This window comes from Acomys russatus, chromosome 2, assembly GCF_903995435.1.
Source record: "Acomys russatus chromosome 2, mAcoRus1.1, whole genome shotgun sequence".
Classification (NCBI taxonomy): domain Eukaryota; kingdom Metazoa; phylum Chordata; class Mammalia; order Rodentia; family Muridae; genus Acomys; species Acomys russatus.
This window is the reverse complement of record NC_067138.1, coordinates 50,852,361-50,868,967: the sequence shown is the minus strand read 5'-3', so window position 1 is coordinate 50,868,967 and position 16,607 is coordinate 50,852,361. Positions and strand designations below refer to the sequence as shown.

General features: G+C 37.5%; 1 protein-coding gene across 5 annotated transcripts in view; it reads right to left on the bottom strand.

Moving 5' to 3' along the window:
* The window catches only part of Epha7 (EPH receptor A7), a 149,716-nt gene extending 133,656 nt beyond the window's left edge, over positions 1 to 16,060 (bottom strand). For 2 of the 5 annotated variants that reach the window (XM_051161072.1, XM_051161074.1), the window contains exons 1-3: positions 15,632 to 16,059; positions 11,654 to 11,718; positions 7,501 to 8,170 (exon numbers count right to left, since the gene is read on the bottom strand). In XM_051161072.1, the coding sequence (XP_051017029.1) occupies positions 7,501 to 8,170; positions 11,654 to 11,718; positions 15,632 to 15,728 (832 nt within the window). In that variant the 5' untranslated portion in view covers positions 15,729 to 16,059. Of the gene's footprint in view, positions 1 to 7,500; positions 8,171 to 11,653; positions 11,719 to 15,631 lie in introns of all 5 variants that reach the window. The other 3 variants (XM_051161075.1, XM_051161071.1, XM_051161073.1) reach the window with 3 other exon arrangements.
* Between the last annotated feature and the right edge of the window lie 547 nt (positions 16,061 to 16,607).

Here is a 16,607-nt window from a genome sequence, read left to right as displayed (position 1 = left end):
TGCCTGGCAAAAATTCATGCCAATTTAAACTTTTACTAGAAATATAAAAGGGTACCACATATTTTCTAAAAGTAACCTTATTAAAAATGTTTGAAAATTTTATGCTAAATGTAAAAATCATTAAAACCTGAAGCAGAAATATTAGCATCATATTTTTGTCTTCCTGTCATTATGTTCCCATTTTACTTACTTTTCTCTTCTTTTTATTTAAAAATTAACATTTCAATGAACAATGAATATAGAGAGAGATGGCCAAAGATAAACTCCTGTATGATTTTAAAGAAAACCAATAGGTATTCTAATTTTAAATTGTGACATTAGGCTAAGTTTAAGTATTATAATATTTATCGACAACTAAAAACAGCTTGCTCAAATACCTCTAGAAAGCACAAAAAGCAATTGTTTTTATAAAACAGTAGCTAAGGATTATGGAGATATTTATTCTATATTGGTATATATTATTTATTTTAAAATGTATTAAACCATTGTTACAGATTTCTTAATGTGAAGAATTTGAAAATATAAAAGTATGAGGCACTATAAGTATAAACCAAGAATGTTCTGACATACTATGTACTATAGATATCTTTCCATTTACAGGGCTTAGAGAATTCATTCTAGATTTTATTTCTTTTGTTTGCTTTTTATTAATACTAACACCTTAAAGATATAAATTGAAAGCAAAACTGTATACCTTTAGAACATTTCTCAGTGTGTAGTAACCATAAACACACTTGAGACCTTAGTTTAGAAAGTATCAGTCAGGCTCTTTCCGCCCTCTCCTTCTGAACAGGCTGACAACAGAGAAGAGGAGCCCGGCCTCTATTTCATCAGAAGAATGAAATGAGGAAGCTGAAAAGAAAGACACAAAAAGACTGACAGAGGATATGAAAGTGAAAAGGAATAAATGCATAGCTGTTCTCATAAAACCCACTTCCTCTGGAATGGAGTAGAGTCCCTCTGTGTCTTGTAATTATTCCTGGGTAGAAGACAGGGAGCACTTCATGGTTAAAAGCAGAGCACTGTAAGTTTTGGGGTGGAAACTAATGTCAGAAGTCATAAAGGAAGGCCACAGAAGGGTCCCCAGATGTTTTCCAAGGATGATAAGGATTTCAGTAACTGATCAGTAAGGCCACAGAGGTAGTGATGAGAACCGTTTGTTTTCAAGGTCAATTATTAAATAACTGGACATAGCAGAAAAATAGACCATTCTTTAAGGCTGTGTGAAACCAGTATCAGGCAAAGGGGGCGGGGTAGTACTTCACCAGTGATAAATACACACTAAAATGACCAAAAATGGCCATGGCTAAGATGAAAGGATTTAAGTGCCAGCCTGAAAAATAGGGAATTTCTGTGGGTAATTAGGAGCATGAAGCTTCTAAATAATAAAGGAACACTGTATTATCAGTGAGATACATACCACACTCTACCATTTGAAGAAGTAGAATAAAAAAAAAAACATGAAAAAATGGGAATGTATAGTGTGTTTAGGAAAACAGAAACAAATACATTGAAATAGACAAAATATGAGAAAATGCTCAGGTTTGTGTCATCTTTGTAAATATTCTGAAAGTCAATTAACATGATTTTGCAACTGATAAAACTGATATGGTCCTCTATAATTACTCAGGTACTCTGGGGATCCTGAAAACAGAGCAAACTGATTAAAGAGCAGCCTTCCACTCTGTGATGGTGGGTACTTGGATCAGACTTAACATGATGCCTTTTCTTTACACTAGAAATGTGTGTGAGCTAGCAAGACTGCTCAGCAGGTAAGGACACTTGCTAACAAGCCTGATGGCCTGAGTTCAATTCCCTAACCTATGTTGCAGAAGAGGTCTGACTCCTCCAAGTTGCCCTCTGATCTCACATGTACTGTGGCACAGACAGGAACAGAAGCACATAAGTGCAAAAAATAAATAATAAAATGCATATACATCATGCACATGCATGAGATAAAACATATACTGAAGCAATTTGTTATTATTTCAATTCCTTATATTAGGTAATAGTGTCTATTGTCTGAAAGATTCAGCTCTTTCCATTACTAAATAAGTACATGTTAATTACTGATTATTATTCAAAATTAAGCAAACAAAATTTATGAGTTCTTTAACAACAAGAACAACAAAAAACAAAAACAAAAACAAATCACCTCATTTTTGCATCATTTAAAAAATATATATCATATACCAATGTTGGATTGGTTTTGCAGAAGCTAATGTCTATTTAGGACCATATTTTGAAGACACAATTATAGTTAATCTTGTGTGAGTTATTCGATTGCCTATGACTAATAATCATAATTAATTATAGTATAATTAAAAATATTAATTAAAATATAAAGTTATTGTTCTAGATATCCTTAATGTAGAGAGAATGAAATATGACTTCAAATTCCTACACTATATCAGAATCATAGTTATGATTACAATTTCAGCTATTTTCTCTAAATATGTACATATACATTTTTATTTTAGTTTTCATTCAAAATTATTAAAAAGATAATTCAAAATTTCTATGTAGAATCATTGATATTTTAAGAATTAAGCCTTTTGATATAATTTTAATATTTTAGATACTAACATTGTTTGAAATAAAAACGCCTGAGTAACAGTTATTATATTTTATTTAAATGCCCTTTGGTGTGTTTTCTGAGTTAGAATGCTAGGTTAAAGAATAATCCCCTGTATGCAGCCTGGACAATATAAGTTCACTCATTCATTGCCAAAAGATTTCTTTACCTAGAACATATCATACTGCATTATTAATAATGATAACATTACAAATTCATTGATTATTTTCTATGTCCCAGATACTATTCTTAGGGTTTAAAATGCATAATTCTATTAAATTCTGAGAAGAACCCTATGAGGGAAGTACTATTTTTATTAGCCCCATTTTAAACTTAAGGAAATTAAAGTTTAGAATGTCCTACTTTAAATACCTGGTAAGGTGTAGATATTAAATTACAGAATTCTATAATTCATGCATCACAGCAATTTACCTTGTAATACAGATTATATTTCTCTCAATATTTACTTAATTACAGAGTATATTTCAAAGACTCATTGGTTATCATGGAAATTTATGGTCATGTATGTGGTCCTGGTTTTCAAAACTGTAAACAAGAAGCAAATTTTAAATATTGTTAATGATCTTAAGTAAAGTGAATGTCTTAATTTCTATAATGGTATATTCTACATGCTTATTTATCACTAAAATGATATCTATATTAACCTATCAAATGAAAATAATAAGATAAAGCTGAAAAAAAACTATGTCTAACATTTGAATTTGATTTTCAAATCAGGAGGAAACTGCTAAATTTTTCTTTTCAGAAAATATAACTTAGCAATATAAACACAGAAATCAAATCATATTTCTATAATATCATATGCTATTTTACAATTTTTAGGATAAAATCTCTATGTTTCACAGCAGAAAGAACATTGAAAGCAAAGAAGATAGGACATTTAAGACAGATAATTTTTTAGGTATCCTTCATAAAATAAAATGGGATGAGTTCTGGAGCAAATAAAATCTATACTCGGGAGTGCAGAAGAGATTTTAGGGAAGCCGAGGAGGGACAAAAGTAAAAATGATCCCACATGCTCATCCAAGTTCTCCAGCATATTAGTGTCTCTGAGCTCCAGATTCTTAGTGAAGCTGCAATGATTAAATGAGAAACTGAGGGACTATTGTTTAACATCTACTGCAAATTACCTACAGAAATCTAAGAGAAAATTCAAATACACATGTGAATAGTGCAAAATCATAAAATTTTTAAATAATAGAAATAATATTCGAGAATACAATTTTAGTAAACTTCCCACATATATTGTAAAATATAATAATCTGTAGGTTTTTTAAAAAATGGCTATCGTCTTTACTTATAAAATATATTTATTTGTTTTCACTAAAGTTGCAGCTTAAAGACAAAATTTTTAAAAGAAAATTTGACAAGAAAACCTTACAAATTAGAATCAAGTATTTTAAAGTAAGTGTAAATATCTGCTCTTTAAAAACCACAACATTTAATTATAAAATAGAATTTTTTTGTGTATTTATAGATTTAAGAAACATGTGGCTTTAGGAAAATAATTACTTTGTCCAGCTCACAAGATAATCCCTTATATCAAGCAATAAATTTGTGACCAGTTTTCACAGTCACTCAACTTCCCCATTATCCTGTCACAAACACGAGAATGACCCACTAGGCAGTGCCCAGATAAAGCAGGCTTCAAGTGGCTAATCAGTCACATTTGGCTAGGGACATACCAGCATCCCCTCTCAAGACATCAGTGTTCCTCAATACGGGACAGGATTTGTTTTCCAACTCTTAACAGGATCATTGAGAGAGAACAGGAGGAATATTATAAAGGCAGGCCTGGATCAAATCCAGAAGCAAGTACCCTCACAGTCATGGGCTGGAGTCTTGCCAAGGAGCAGAGTGTTTCCACAAATGAGCAGAGTTCCTTCCTCAAGTATGTCACCGATGTATAAAAACTAAGAAAGATTTGTCATGAACAATGCCACTGATTTATAATGAGGCAAACATAAGACCTGAATAAGTGCACAGAGTGGCATCTTCTTTATGCTTTTAAAAAAACTAAGTGCCTACTATCAATATCCAAGTCTACTTATTACACTGCATAATTTCATGTAGAAATTACAAAGGGATTCTATTTTAGTTTTAGGTACTAAGGTGTAGTTCACAGGTGATACTAATTTTTGTCATCAAATGAAGTTATAATTCTTTAAAACTAAAAATAATTGTTTGTAATGCACCATGTTTAGCAGAATAATTTTGCTCATTTGGAAATACTTGGGGCCTTTTCTTCATGGTAAATCTATCTGTAAACTATGGTTAAGATATTTTTATTAAGTGCTCTATTAAAATGTGTACAACTCAAAAATTTCCTATTTGTTCCCTTTCCCCATTCATAATTGTGCAAATTTTAAATATTTTCTTTCACATTAAGATACTAGCATTAGCTTTTTCTTTACAGAAAAAAAATGTACTGTTACTGTCAATATCTTTTAAATAACTGTTACAATTGGACTCAATGTTATTTTTCAGTAATGTTAACTTTTACCAGATAAAGACATCATCTTCATCTGATTAGTTCATTATGAACATTATTGTATTTACACAGTAAGATTGCTTTCCACCAAGGAATGGTGGTAAGTCTTTGCATCATTTCATTGGTTCACATATATGGAATTCTTAATTTTCTAATTCACTACTATCATGAGAAATGAAAGAGGAAAGCAGGTGGTGGGGCATAAAAGAATGTGTGTTTGCTAATGGGACCTGAGCCTACAGACGCTCCTTCTGCTTGTTCTGAGTCCACTTTACACTGTTATCCACAGTGAAGATAATAACTGAGTGCTGGGTAATAAGTACTTTATATCTATCCTGGTAATCCACATCATGTATTTAGCTCTTCAAACAGGGTTAAAAAGAACGTAACAGCTCAGCTTTATCATCTAAAATCTGTGTTCAATAAGTGTAGATTGTGAGTCATACATTTGAATTTGACATATCACCTAGCTGTGTCAGAAAGAAAGATATTAAATAAATAAGGTTATTTTTCCACTTAAACAAACAAACAAATATCATTGTACTGTCTGGAATGCTGATGCAGCCCAGGTTGGCCTCAGATTTTCCAGCAGAGTACTTGGATGACAGATAATTTACAACTACACCTTTCTTAAAGTCTGTATAGCTTTGATGCGATGTTAAATTTAACCCAACACAACTAAATTATTATTTCAGGTTATGTTGAATATTGATATTTTTTAATTGTATTTTCTTTTATCCCTTCGACATTCAGTACGTAATTTCTTCTTATAGTCTGTCTCAATTTAAAACAACCATTGTTCTTGAAAGCCAAAGAATCAGAAGTAACTAAATGAATTATCAGAAATATAAATTCTGTTGGTATTTTTTTTCTGTTTGTTTCAAGACATTGTTTCAATGTGCAGGTCTGACTGGCCTGGACCTCACTATGTAGACCAAGTTGTCCTTCAACTTGAATATACACCTATCTCTGCCTCCAGAGCCCTGGTATTAAAACTGTGCACCACAACTCTCATTTCTGACATCTACCTGTTCATAATTATTGTTTACTATTTAAATAGTTCTATAAGTTTTTAGGGGAATAATGTACTTGACATATAATACGGGACAACTGGCTACTATGTGGGAAATGTTTAAATTCAACAATGAAGAATAATATTTTTTAGGACTATCCTTCCTTTGTGAAAGGGACTACAATAGCAATGTTGTTAAAAATGTAGGTCCAAGAGAATATGTGAAGTTTGATTCTAGACTAACACAAGTATTAGTAACAAAACAATTAACACCAGTGATCTATTCACTGTTCACAGACTCCCTTTTTTCATTGTGTAAAACAGATAGGACAAGGACAGCTACCTCAGCAAACAAGCTAATATATAGAAAACACAAGGATGAGTACCCAAAGTGGCTAACACAAAATATAGTTTGTTATAACAACTATTAACTTTAGTTATCGCTAACATAACTAGTCATTGCAAATATTTGCATTAAGCTGCCACCTAAGCAGCATACAAGAATACATAAAAGTCATTTTACAGAGGACACTGTGCTTTGTAAGTTAATATTAACATAAGTAATATAATTGTATACTGTTTCAGAACCTAGATTGTAAAACATAGTGCACATGCTGTTATTTAAAAAAAAAAAAAAAAAAAAAAAACCACTATAGCCAATATGTGATCGATCACATCGTGCTAAGAGGAAAATTTTAAATAAAAGGATACAAAAACAAACATAAACAATTCAATTGCTGCTTTGTGATGACTCAAACTTTGCATCAGACCCCTGCTACAAAAATATGACCCACTATATCATAACCTATCAGAAGGGCACCTATTTTACTCTTTACTCTAGGAAAGAATGACATCATTGGCAAAAGTAACTACAGAGATGGATTACATGAAATGGTGCTGTCGCAACAAAATTCCCTTACTTGTGAGTGATAATTCTAAATATAGGTACTATGTTTGTTAATATTTTAAGAATTACTAGAGCTCACATTGGTAAGCTCCTGTTCCTTCTCTTTTGTGCTATTCAAAGGTTCAGAGGATCAGGACTAAGAAACAGGAAGAGTTCCATGGAAACCCTACTGACATTCCCTCAGTCTAAAGTCTGCTTGTCCGATTGCCTCTTTTAAATTTTACACCCCAGTGTGCAGCTGTTTTCTTCCATATTAGCAAATACGTTATACAGGACAAATAAAATTTTAGTAATGATTGTTATTATCACCAGTATCTATTGCATATCATTAATGAAGATACCACTCATTAGAGGTAGTCTTTGTATTTAATAGTGACTTTTAAGATAAAGTGAACCAGGGAAGTGGCATAAAAGATTGATTTGGATATTCATTATTATGCAAAATATCTGATAACTAAAAAAGGCAAAGAATTTTAATAGCGAATATTACTTACGTTCACAAGTGTCCCCTTTTTGCTGATAGCCTGCTTTGCAGATACATTTTCCAATGGGTACTAACCACTCTCCTTCTGCACTGCAATGCATCCTGGGTGAATTTTCTGCCTCTTCCTCGGCACTGCTGACACATGTCCCACGAACCTCAACTAAGGAGGAAAATTCTGAACCAGTCACTGTATCTGGAAAGACAGCTAAGTTCTCAATAATGGACCAGCACTTCTTGTAGTACACTTTGACAGAAACCAATGCTATGCAAGCCCCTACGTCCTGAAAGGCAAGATAGAATCCCTTTTTGGACAAAGGTCCAATCTCTCTCACCTCAGTGTTCAGCTTCATCTTTCTTTCACCAAGGTCACCTTGTGTAAAACTTTCATCTGCAGCAATGGTGTCTATTTTTACGTAAAGATTTTCTCTGATATTCCTGCCGGTGTCGTAGTCTGTTTCATAATAGTACAAATTAAAGGTTTCCTTGCAAGTTCCCAGTACACCGGGAAGACTATTACAATCCCTCAAGGTGAATTTTAATTCTACAAAAATCCTTTGTGCGTTGCCTTTAGAAATCCAGTTAGTCCGCAGCCAGTTGTTTTGGTTGGGTTCCATGACCTGGCACACCTGGTATGTCCTTATCGGGGTGTAGTTCTCATCCAAACCGCTAATTTCTTCCCACTATAAATTGAAGGGGGTGTGGAGAATCATCAGTCTTTCAGCAAATAAAAATCACCAACATTTCCAAATAACAGGAATGACAACAGTGCCACAAGCACTGATCCCTGGAAGTCTGAGAGTGTAGGATTCCTACAGCAAAATCTTAGTGAGCATCCCTTGTGTCGTTTGCGTGTCTGAACACAGAACATACGATGAATACTTTATTCTGCTTCATGTCTGCTGCGAGAAACATCTCTTTTCTCTAGTGAGATTGCAACAGGCTAAGGCTAACGATTATTAAAATTACCCCTCAAAGCATATAGATGCAGAGCAGAGCTACTGATAACTCAATTGACAGTTAAAGTGTCTGTAATACCCTTAAATTCAAAGAGTCCTACAAACATTTGAAACAGGATTCAAAAAATAGTGAAATGTAAAAAAAAAAAAAAAAAAAAAGTTCAACAATGTCTTGCAACATGTTGTGTGGAATACTTTGCAATCTTTTGAAAATTAGATGTAAATGAGAAACATTTTACAGAGTTACGTATTTTTCTGTGGGCACATTTGTAATTGTACATAAAACCAAATACAATTATCAAGTAGTTATAAAAGTAAAATAAACTCTTATAAACAAATTGTTTTCAGTAGACAACCAAATGTGCATGTCAAATTAGCAAGCTACACATGAATTATTTGAAAATGCCCATTTATCTTTTGATACAATATATACTACAAGTGAATTCTTTTATACTCTTTCACACAAAAAATGGGGCATAGATAATTCAGCAAATTTAAAGATTATTGAACCATGTGTATTACTTACTGCTCATAGCAACAAGGTCAGTATGTCTAACAGTTTTAAAAGGTTCAGTCATAGTTATTTACGTCTTCTGTTATTATTATTGCAAAGTTTCACAACTCACAGTATGATCCTAATAATTAAACAGTCTTGTACTTGTACCCACTTCCCCAGTTACAAATAACAGATGCAAAATATTGTGTATTTTAACTCTGAAGTCCTCAAGCATCTGATATTTAAACTATTAATTCAAAGAATGTAGATGAAAAAAAATATAATAGTATACATTTGATAATGACTTCTACTTGTAAAGCCTGACCGGAATATTAACTAATTTAAACCTAGTGCAACACAATAATGTGTATTTTTGAAATAAATTTTACAAAATTAAGAAAACTGATGAATTGTTGAACACTACAACTCGTAAATGTCTCGTGAAAGAGGCACTTCTGTCATACCACATTTTTATTATATTAGACTGATATTACCAATGGTTCTCAAACAGAAAAGAATTTATTTTCATGCTATGTTCCTTGGCACACATTTTTTTCACCACATAATATTGTGTACATTTTCATATATTTCTTGAGTTATCTGTTTATAGTCTATTCGCATATAACTAAGGCAAATATCTCAAATTCCTCCCGGGGTAGATAGATTTTTTTTTCTCCTAAGCTGATTGAAGTTATTAAAAGAAGGAAAAACAGTTATGATGTCTCTGCAAAAGCAAGAGCTCCAGAGTGGAGTACGTCCTTCGGACCATGCCACAGCCAGGAGGAATCAAACCTGATTATTTGAGGGGCTAATCTGAAAAATTCACACATTTAATTTTAAGAGTAATTACATCATTCCAGATATGAGAAATCAATTTTTTTTAACCCATGAAATAGATTTTTTGAAGAAATCCATGAAGGCAAATAGTCTCACTACTTGATACTTATGCCATTGTTTCATTACACACTTTTAAAGATTGAAAGCATTCCACAGATGATGCTATTGGGATATAGATCTCAATTCAGACAGTGGGTTTTATATCATTACACATTCTTTTATAAAAGTATAAAAATATGTTCTCATTACTCAGCAGCAATATTGCTGTATCTAAGTACAAGTGAATAAATCTGTCTCATATAAAGAAAATGTTGTGGAGCATATTTTCTTGCACAAAATATTGATTCTTACACACACACACACACACACACACACACACACACAGAGAGAGAGAGAGAGAGAGAGAGAGAGAGAGAGAGAGAGAGAGAGAGAGAATATGAAACTTTAACTCAAGATTCTCTGGACTGATAAAATGCTCATTGGAGTCCGAGATAACACTGACAGTCATAATTTATCATGTTGTGGATTACATGGATGAAGTACTACAATCATTCATCAGTTTACTTCTTCTCACAGATAAAACCATCTTCTGTATCTATTTATTTTAATTGATGGATGGTAGAAAATGGGCTGCATCTGTCATTGGCAAGAAAGGTATTTACTTTTAAAAGTTATGAATGTCTTTCTACATTGTATATTTTCTAATGGAAGCAATTTCACATTTAAGGAAGTACCTCAAATTCTGTGGACTTATAGATTAAATTGGTAAGTTTTTTTTTAACTTTCCCATAATTTCCTATGGCCAATAAAAATAACTAGAATATGATCTCAGAAAATTTTCAGATTTTAATGTAACGAAAATTCTGAATATTTTAAGAATGTTTAAAATTCTCATTTTACTATTAAATTAGAAGTTCTCTTAGTGACGTAAGCTAATGTTATATTGATTCTATTACTTTGTTCTTGTGCTTTCATTCACATTGTAAAATCAGTTGACAATGTTTATATCTTCATTGATATGTCAAGACCCTTTAATCCCAGATTTCCTCATGCATTAAAGATAAACTTAAATAACAATGGAGATTCTTCATTTCTCAGAGTCCACTGGCTTTACCAAAAATTAAGATTTTTTTCCTATCTCATCATCACACATAACTCACAAAGATCATATTGAGCTAAATTTAAGCAATATATCTTGCTGAATGTATCAAAAATGGTAAAAAAAAAAAAAATGAAAGGTGTACTTAGGACTTTGACAGATTTGTTAAATATTCAGACTCATTTGCTATGGCTGAGTTTTGTTGTAATATGGAAATATTTCTACCATCTATTTTGATTAATAACAGTAGATAGTACAACACAAATATTAAAAAGCTAACATTTTACAGTAAATCTTATGTCTCAATATTGTTGTACAGTTTTAGTTACCCTCTGGAGTCTACTTTGGACAATGTTAAGACTATTTTTAAAAGATGAAAACAGGTTCCATACTGTTTTAAAGAATTGCACAAATTCTACCTGGTGATTATTACACAGAAGCATAAGGCAGCTGCAGAGGCTTAAGTGAGTTAGTGAAAAGAATGTTCTCTGTAATTAGTAAGCATTTATAATCTGAACGCATAAGCATGATTGATACAACTCAAAAAAAAAAAACTCAAAGCTATGGGTTTGGTTTATTTTTTTCCCTTTTCCCCAAGTTCTAAGTATACCTTCTATACTCAGAGAATCCAATCTCTTATGAGAAAACATAACATTTAACAATATACTGAGTTTTAAACATTTTAAATGTATGGGTGTGAATACTTTCCCTAGGGGAAAGCTTTTGTTTCTTACTCTAAACAGATATGATGATACTGAAGTAAAGATGTACTTACTCCACTGGGTGGAGAGGAAATCCATTCCAATTCTGTCTGTTGTGCTTTAGAGTCCAGTAATAGAACTGAAAAAGAAAGTTTTATTTCCAATGTTACAAAAACTCAAACACACCTCTAAACGCTTTAAGAAAAAAAATCTAATTTTTATAAAACTGGTACTTTAAGACTCAAGATATTTATATAAATGAATTGAGCAGTGAAGAGTCACATTCTATAAGTAGATTATCCTTTCTGGAGGGGGAACATTATATGTCCATGCACTTCATACCATTCAATTAAAACAAATAAACCGAAATAATACTAACACAAAGGAGTGTAAAAAGCTAAAGTCAGATACAGTGATTGTGCAGCAATAACATACAATAGCATTGGAAGCCAGTGAGTTCAAATTTCAAGACACATGACAACATGAGCATAAGAAATAACCCCACACTATTCTTCAGCCAGGCTCTACATTTTAATATGCTGCCAGCAAAATTTCCTATCATCTCTTGACAATTGGAGTTTGATGTTTAAAGAAACCCCTCTACCAATGTGAATATAGAAATGCCAACTCCATGTTAAACAATGTTACCATGAGAAACAAGTCCCTGTTATCTGCAAGTTGTGCTTTGGAGCTAGTCAAGCATCAGTTTACACACACACACACACACACACACACACACACACACACACACACACACACTTTAAACTGGAAACATTTCACCATCCTAGCTATTCTCTAAACGGCTTAAACTCTAAGCTGAGATCTACAAACAATTGTATACCATCTTTACACCATAAAAAGCATGATTAACATTTATGAAAAGTGTGATTAAAGTATTATTAATATTAATTGAAGTATTCATTAGAATGTTATCTATTAGAACACATTATACTTTCAGTTGGAGATGTCGTTGCTCTAATATAATTTTTCTCACAAAATACTTACTGACCAAACTGGTTTTACAGTTACATAGCTTTGGTGCTTTAAAACAATATACCTGACCTCTAAAGCATTTTCACAAATCATGAATATTCTTTACGTATGCTTAATATCAACCCCAGGAAAATATTCAAATTTTGACTTGAAAAATGTGTACTCGCATAAATATCTTGATATTGAAACATTTTCCGATTCCAGTTTAAAATATTTATGCTTTGAAAGATAAAGAAAACGGCAGTGGTGTTAAGAGAGCAAGGAACAGTTGACTATGTGCTCAGTTCCTTCACCAGGAGTCAAACTTATCACCAGGGACTGGAAATAGATAAATACAAAGGCAGGAGATTGTGTTGCTTGGTTTTGTGTTGGACATTTAAGATTTTCAGGGGAGTGAAATCAACTCCCACTCAATTAAAAACATGAGTCGCTTATCAAATTTCAACGTATGTTCTAACTTTAAACACCAGTAAGTCCTTGGATTAGTGTTTTTAAAGAAGAATAATTGTAGAAGGTTTGTTTTTCCCTGACAAAGAGAAGAAGCCCAAGGAAACAAATTCAAGCCACAGTACTCTCTTTTGGAATTTATTGTGAGGGAGGGCGCTTCTATATTGACAACACCCAGTGAGTTTTAAACCTAAACTGACCTTTTGGGTTTTTTTGTTTTGTTTTGGTTTGGTTTGGTTTTTTGTTTTGTTTTGTTTTTTTAGAATGAAATAAACACTGCGATTATCCTTTCCTGCTGTGCCTTTACCCCTCAGCTACCTGCTGGCCAGCAAGTTAGCAAAGAAAGCAGCAAATCAAGAGGACATGGGGTGGCCACGGAGCCGGTGGTGCTTCAGGCGGCTCTAAAGTGCTGAATGCAATCACCCCCAGTAACCTTCTTCCTTCTGGACTCCCGCACGGGCACCGAGGAGCGCCAGGAGAAGGCTCTGGGCTGAGGGCCGCTACTAGGGGTCTAGGGCTGTTTCTTGGTAGCCAGCAACGCGGCTCCAGTGCCGCCCGAGCATCGGGGCGGGGCGGGGTGGGGCGGGGCAGGCAGACGGTTGCGCCCGCCAACCTAGCGTCCATTACACTTCCAGACCTGGTTCTCCTGGGAGCCGATGGCGCCCAGCCTGGGCTGGAGTCGCGAGAAACAGACCGGTTTTCGGTAAGCGCCTCCTCTGAGGGCGCGGCGGCGATTGTACTGTCGGGATGGAAAGCAGCAGCCGCAATTAGCCTCTGCGCTCCCCAGCCACTCCTGCGGCGCTAGGGAAGAAGGGAAGGGGACCTGGACGAATGGTACCTACCCCAGCCGCCCTAGAGGCCGCGCACCTGCTCGAGGCGCCGCGGGCCACGCTCCTAGGGTGCCAGGATGCCACGGGCCACCTCCGGGTAGCAGCGCTCAGGGACCGCCTTCGCCTGATTGCGCTTGAGCGCCCGGAGCGTCGCCACCAAGAAGTCGGGCGCGTTCCCCACCACCTGCCTCTTAAACATCTCCTCTGCATCTAAAGAACTCCGGCTCGGAGCATCAGAACCCTCTCCACGTAGCACCGGAGGAGGAGAGCAAGCAAGGCCTGCTGGCTGCAGGCACCTCTCCCCCTAGTGATGCAGTTATTTATAGCTCAAACTCCTGCTGGAGTCTGCCAGAGCTCGCGCGCGCCGCTTCGCTGTGCGGGGCAAACTTTTCCTCAGATCCCGCTATTCGGAGGAATCAGGACAAGGTAGCAGGGTAACTTTCTCATCGCAACAGTCCAGAGCCTCGAAATGTGTGCTCTGTGGGTGGGTGGGTGTCTCTAGCAGACGCTGGTCCACCTGCAGTCATAACCATCAGCACAGAGGCACGTTTTTCTCAGAATGGATTCAGTATAAACACAGATTGTAGATGTGCAAAGTGGAGTCAGAAGGTCAAGCTATTCCAAAGTAGAATACTGCACCGAGTTTGGGGGATGTTGAAAGAACGAAGAAGGGTGGGCGAAGAGAATAAAGAAAAGCTGCGTGAAATCCTAAGTTTTGGGGATAAAAGAATCTAGGGCCAATATGCCCGCTCCCTTTAGTACTACCATGACCTAAATCTTAACAAATCTCTCACCCTCTACACCTCTGAACAGGCTTCCAAGTATCCGAAAATCAACCTTAGATACGCAGCTTGTCAAATGGGGCACGGGTATTGTGGTACTGCTTAGCAGCAAGACACTTCCTTTGACAGGATTTATTTTTCCCCAGCTCCAACTACAGGCACCGAAAGGTATTTTACCTTTTGCCAATGGTTCAAAGGAGACACAGGGAAAAATACCCACGTACAGGCGTTCCCTGTGGTCAAAAGAAACCTCCCCTCGCGTACCAGAACTGGTCCCCAGAGGCCAGGGCTTTCAGCAGGGATGGCCACTCGGACTCCAGGAGTACAGAACCTGGGCCAAGTGACTGGACACTTCTCACTTGGTGGCCTCTCATCGCAGACTGCCCGCTGAGGCCAGCCTTCCAGGCGACGGGTCCAGCCATGGCCCGCGCGCGCTGCCTCCCTTCGCGGCCGCATTGTTTCGAGCGGCAGCCGGGCGCCCACCGCAGGCCCGCGCCGCTGCCGCCGCCGCCGCCGCAGTGAGCGAGTCAGCGGGAGCCTGAGCGCTCGCAGCCACGGAAGTCTCGGCCCCTCCAGGAAGGCTGGGGACGATGCGGGGCTGCGCTCCTCAGGTTTCGAACTAACTATGACCCGGGCGCCCAAAGCAGGCCGACCACAAGAGAATGACCGGGCGCGGCGGTTGGAGCAGAAGACGGGAGACACCGGATGGAAAGAAGAGAGCTCTCCTGCCAGCCTCGCCACCCCAGCGCTCCCCGCCCCCCGCCCCCCGCCCTGGGCTGCCCCGGCTGCAGAGTGCGCGCCGGTCCCCGGCCACCCTTGAAGCTCAGGGCCCCACTAGTACCGGTTCACGGTGCTGGTCGCTTGGAGCTGGGGTCGGAGGATCGAAGGAGGGTCGCCCAGCGCCCTAGGCACGGCGGGCAGCTCCGCGGACCCGTAGGCTCGTGCAGGTAGACAGCGAAATAAATAAGTCAGAACAAACTTTGCTTTCCTCTGGCCTTACCTTCCTTCGCAGCCTGCGCCTCCCCCGTGTGTGCAAAGCCAAGCAGCCAGATGTAGCACAAAATAATCCACGAAGGATACCGAGTTTGAAAAACCATGGTGCATGAGCAGGTTTGATTTTAGGCTGCAGTTGAGTCGCAGCTCTTTAGATGCTGTTTGTTCCGAAGTGGGTTATTATTGTTGTTATTATTGCGCTCCTCGCATCGATCCCCTTCTGGGTCCCAGGCCGGCTGCTCCACGTTTAGCTGTTTGATTTCTCTCCCCCCTCCGTTTCGTTCGCACCGTGTTTGCTGCCTGCAAGTCTCCGACTGCAGACCGGCCGCTTGCTCCACACTCCAATAATATTAATTAGGGGGAGGGGGCGGGGCTCCGAACAGAGAGCCTCCGCCACTCCGACTGAGTGGCAGACGCAGCCCGCCTGCTAGGCGGCAATTCCCAGGGCCTGGGGGGCGGGTGCCTATGAAGTGGCCGCCTCTACCTCAGAGGCGGGGTTCTGAGCGGGAGCCAATCAACGCCGAGCGGAGTCTGGTTGCGAGTCCAGGATTCCCTCCCAGTTCGGTTGCCGGGAAAGCGGAGGGACTAGCGGCTTTAGGCCAGCGGCGTGCAGCCGGGAGCATTTGGCTTTTAGCTACTGCAGCTTCACTGAGCTGGATAAACCCAAGAATAACTCTCTCGACTTACACTTCTGTATAAAGCAGTGCTGCTCAACGTTTTCTAGAAGGCAGAGGCGAAGCAAGCCTTTCCTCAACTACCAATCACGGATCCCGACATGGACAGTCAAATTGAGCTATGCTTTTAGAGCGGCTATTACTTTTTTCTCATCAACCGCTGCGGGTCGGATAACTTTGATTTTCTGTCTTTTTAGAGAAGTGTGAATCTCTCCTGTTCCGTAACGAGACGGTTTTAGCTACTTCTCTCCTCAATCTCTGGAAGAATAAATTTAGTCGAAAGTACTTTCTTTTTCTAAACAATGTTTG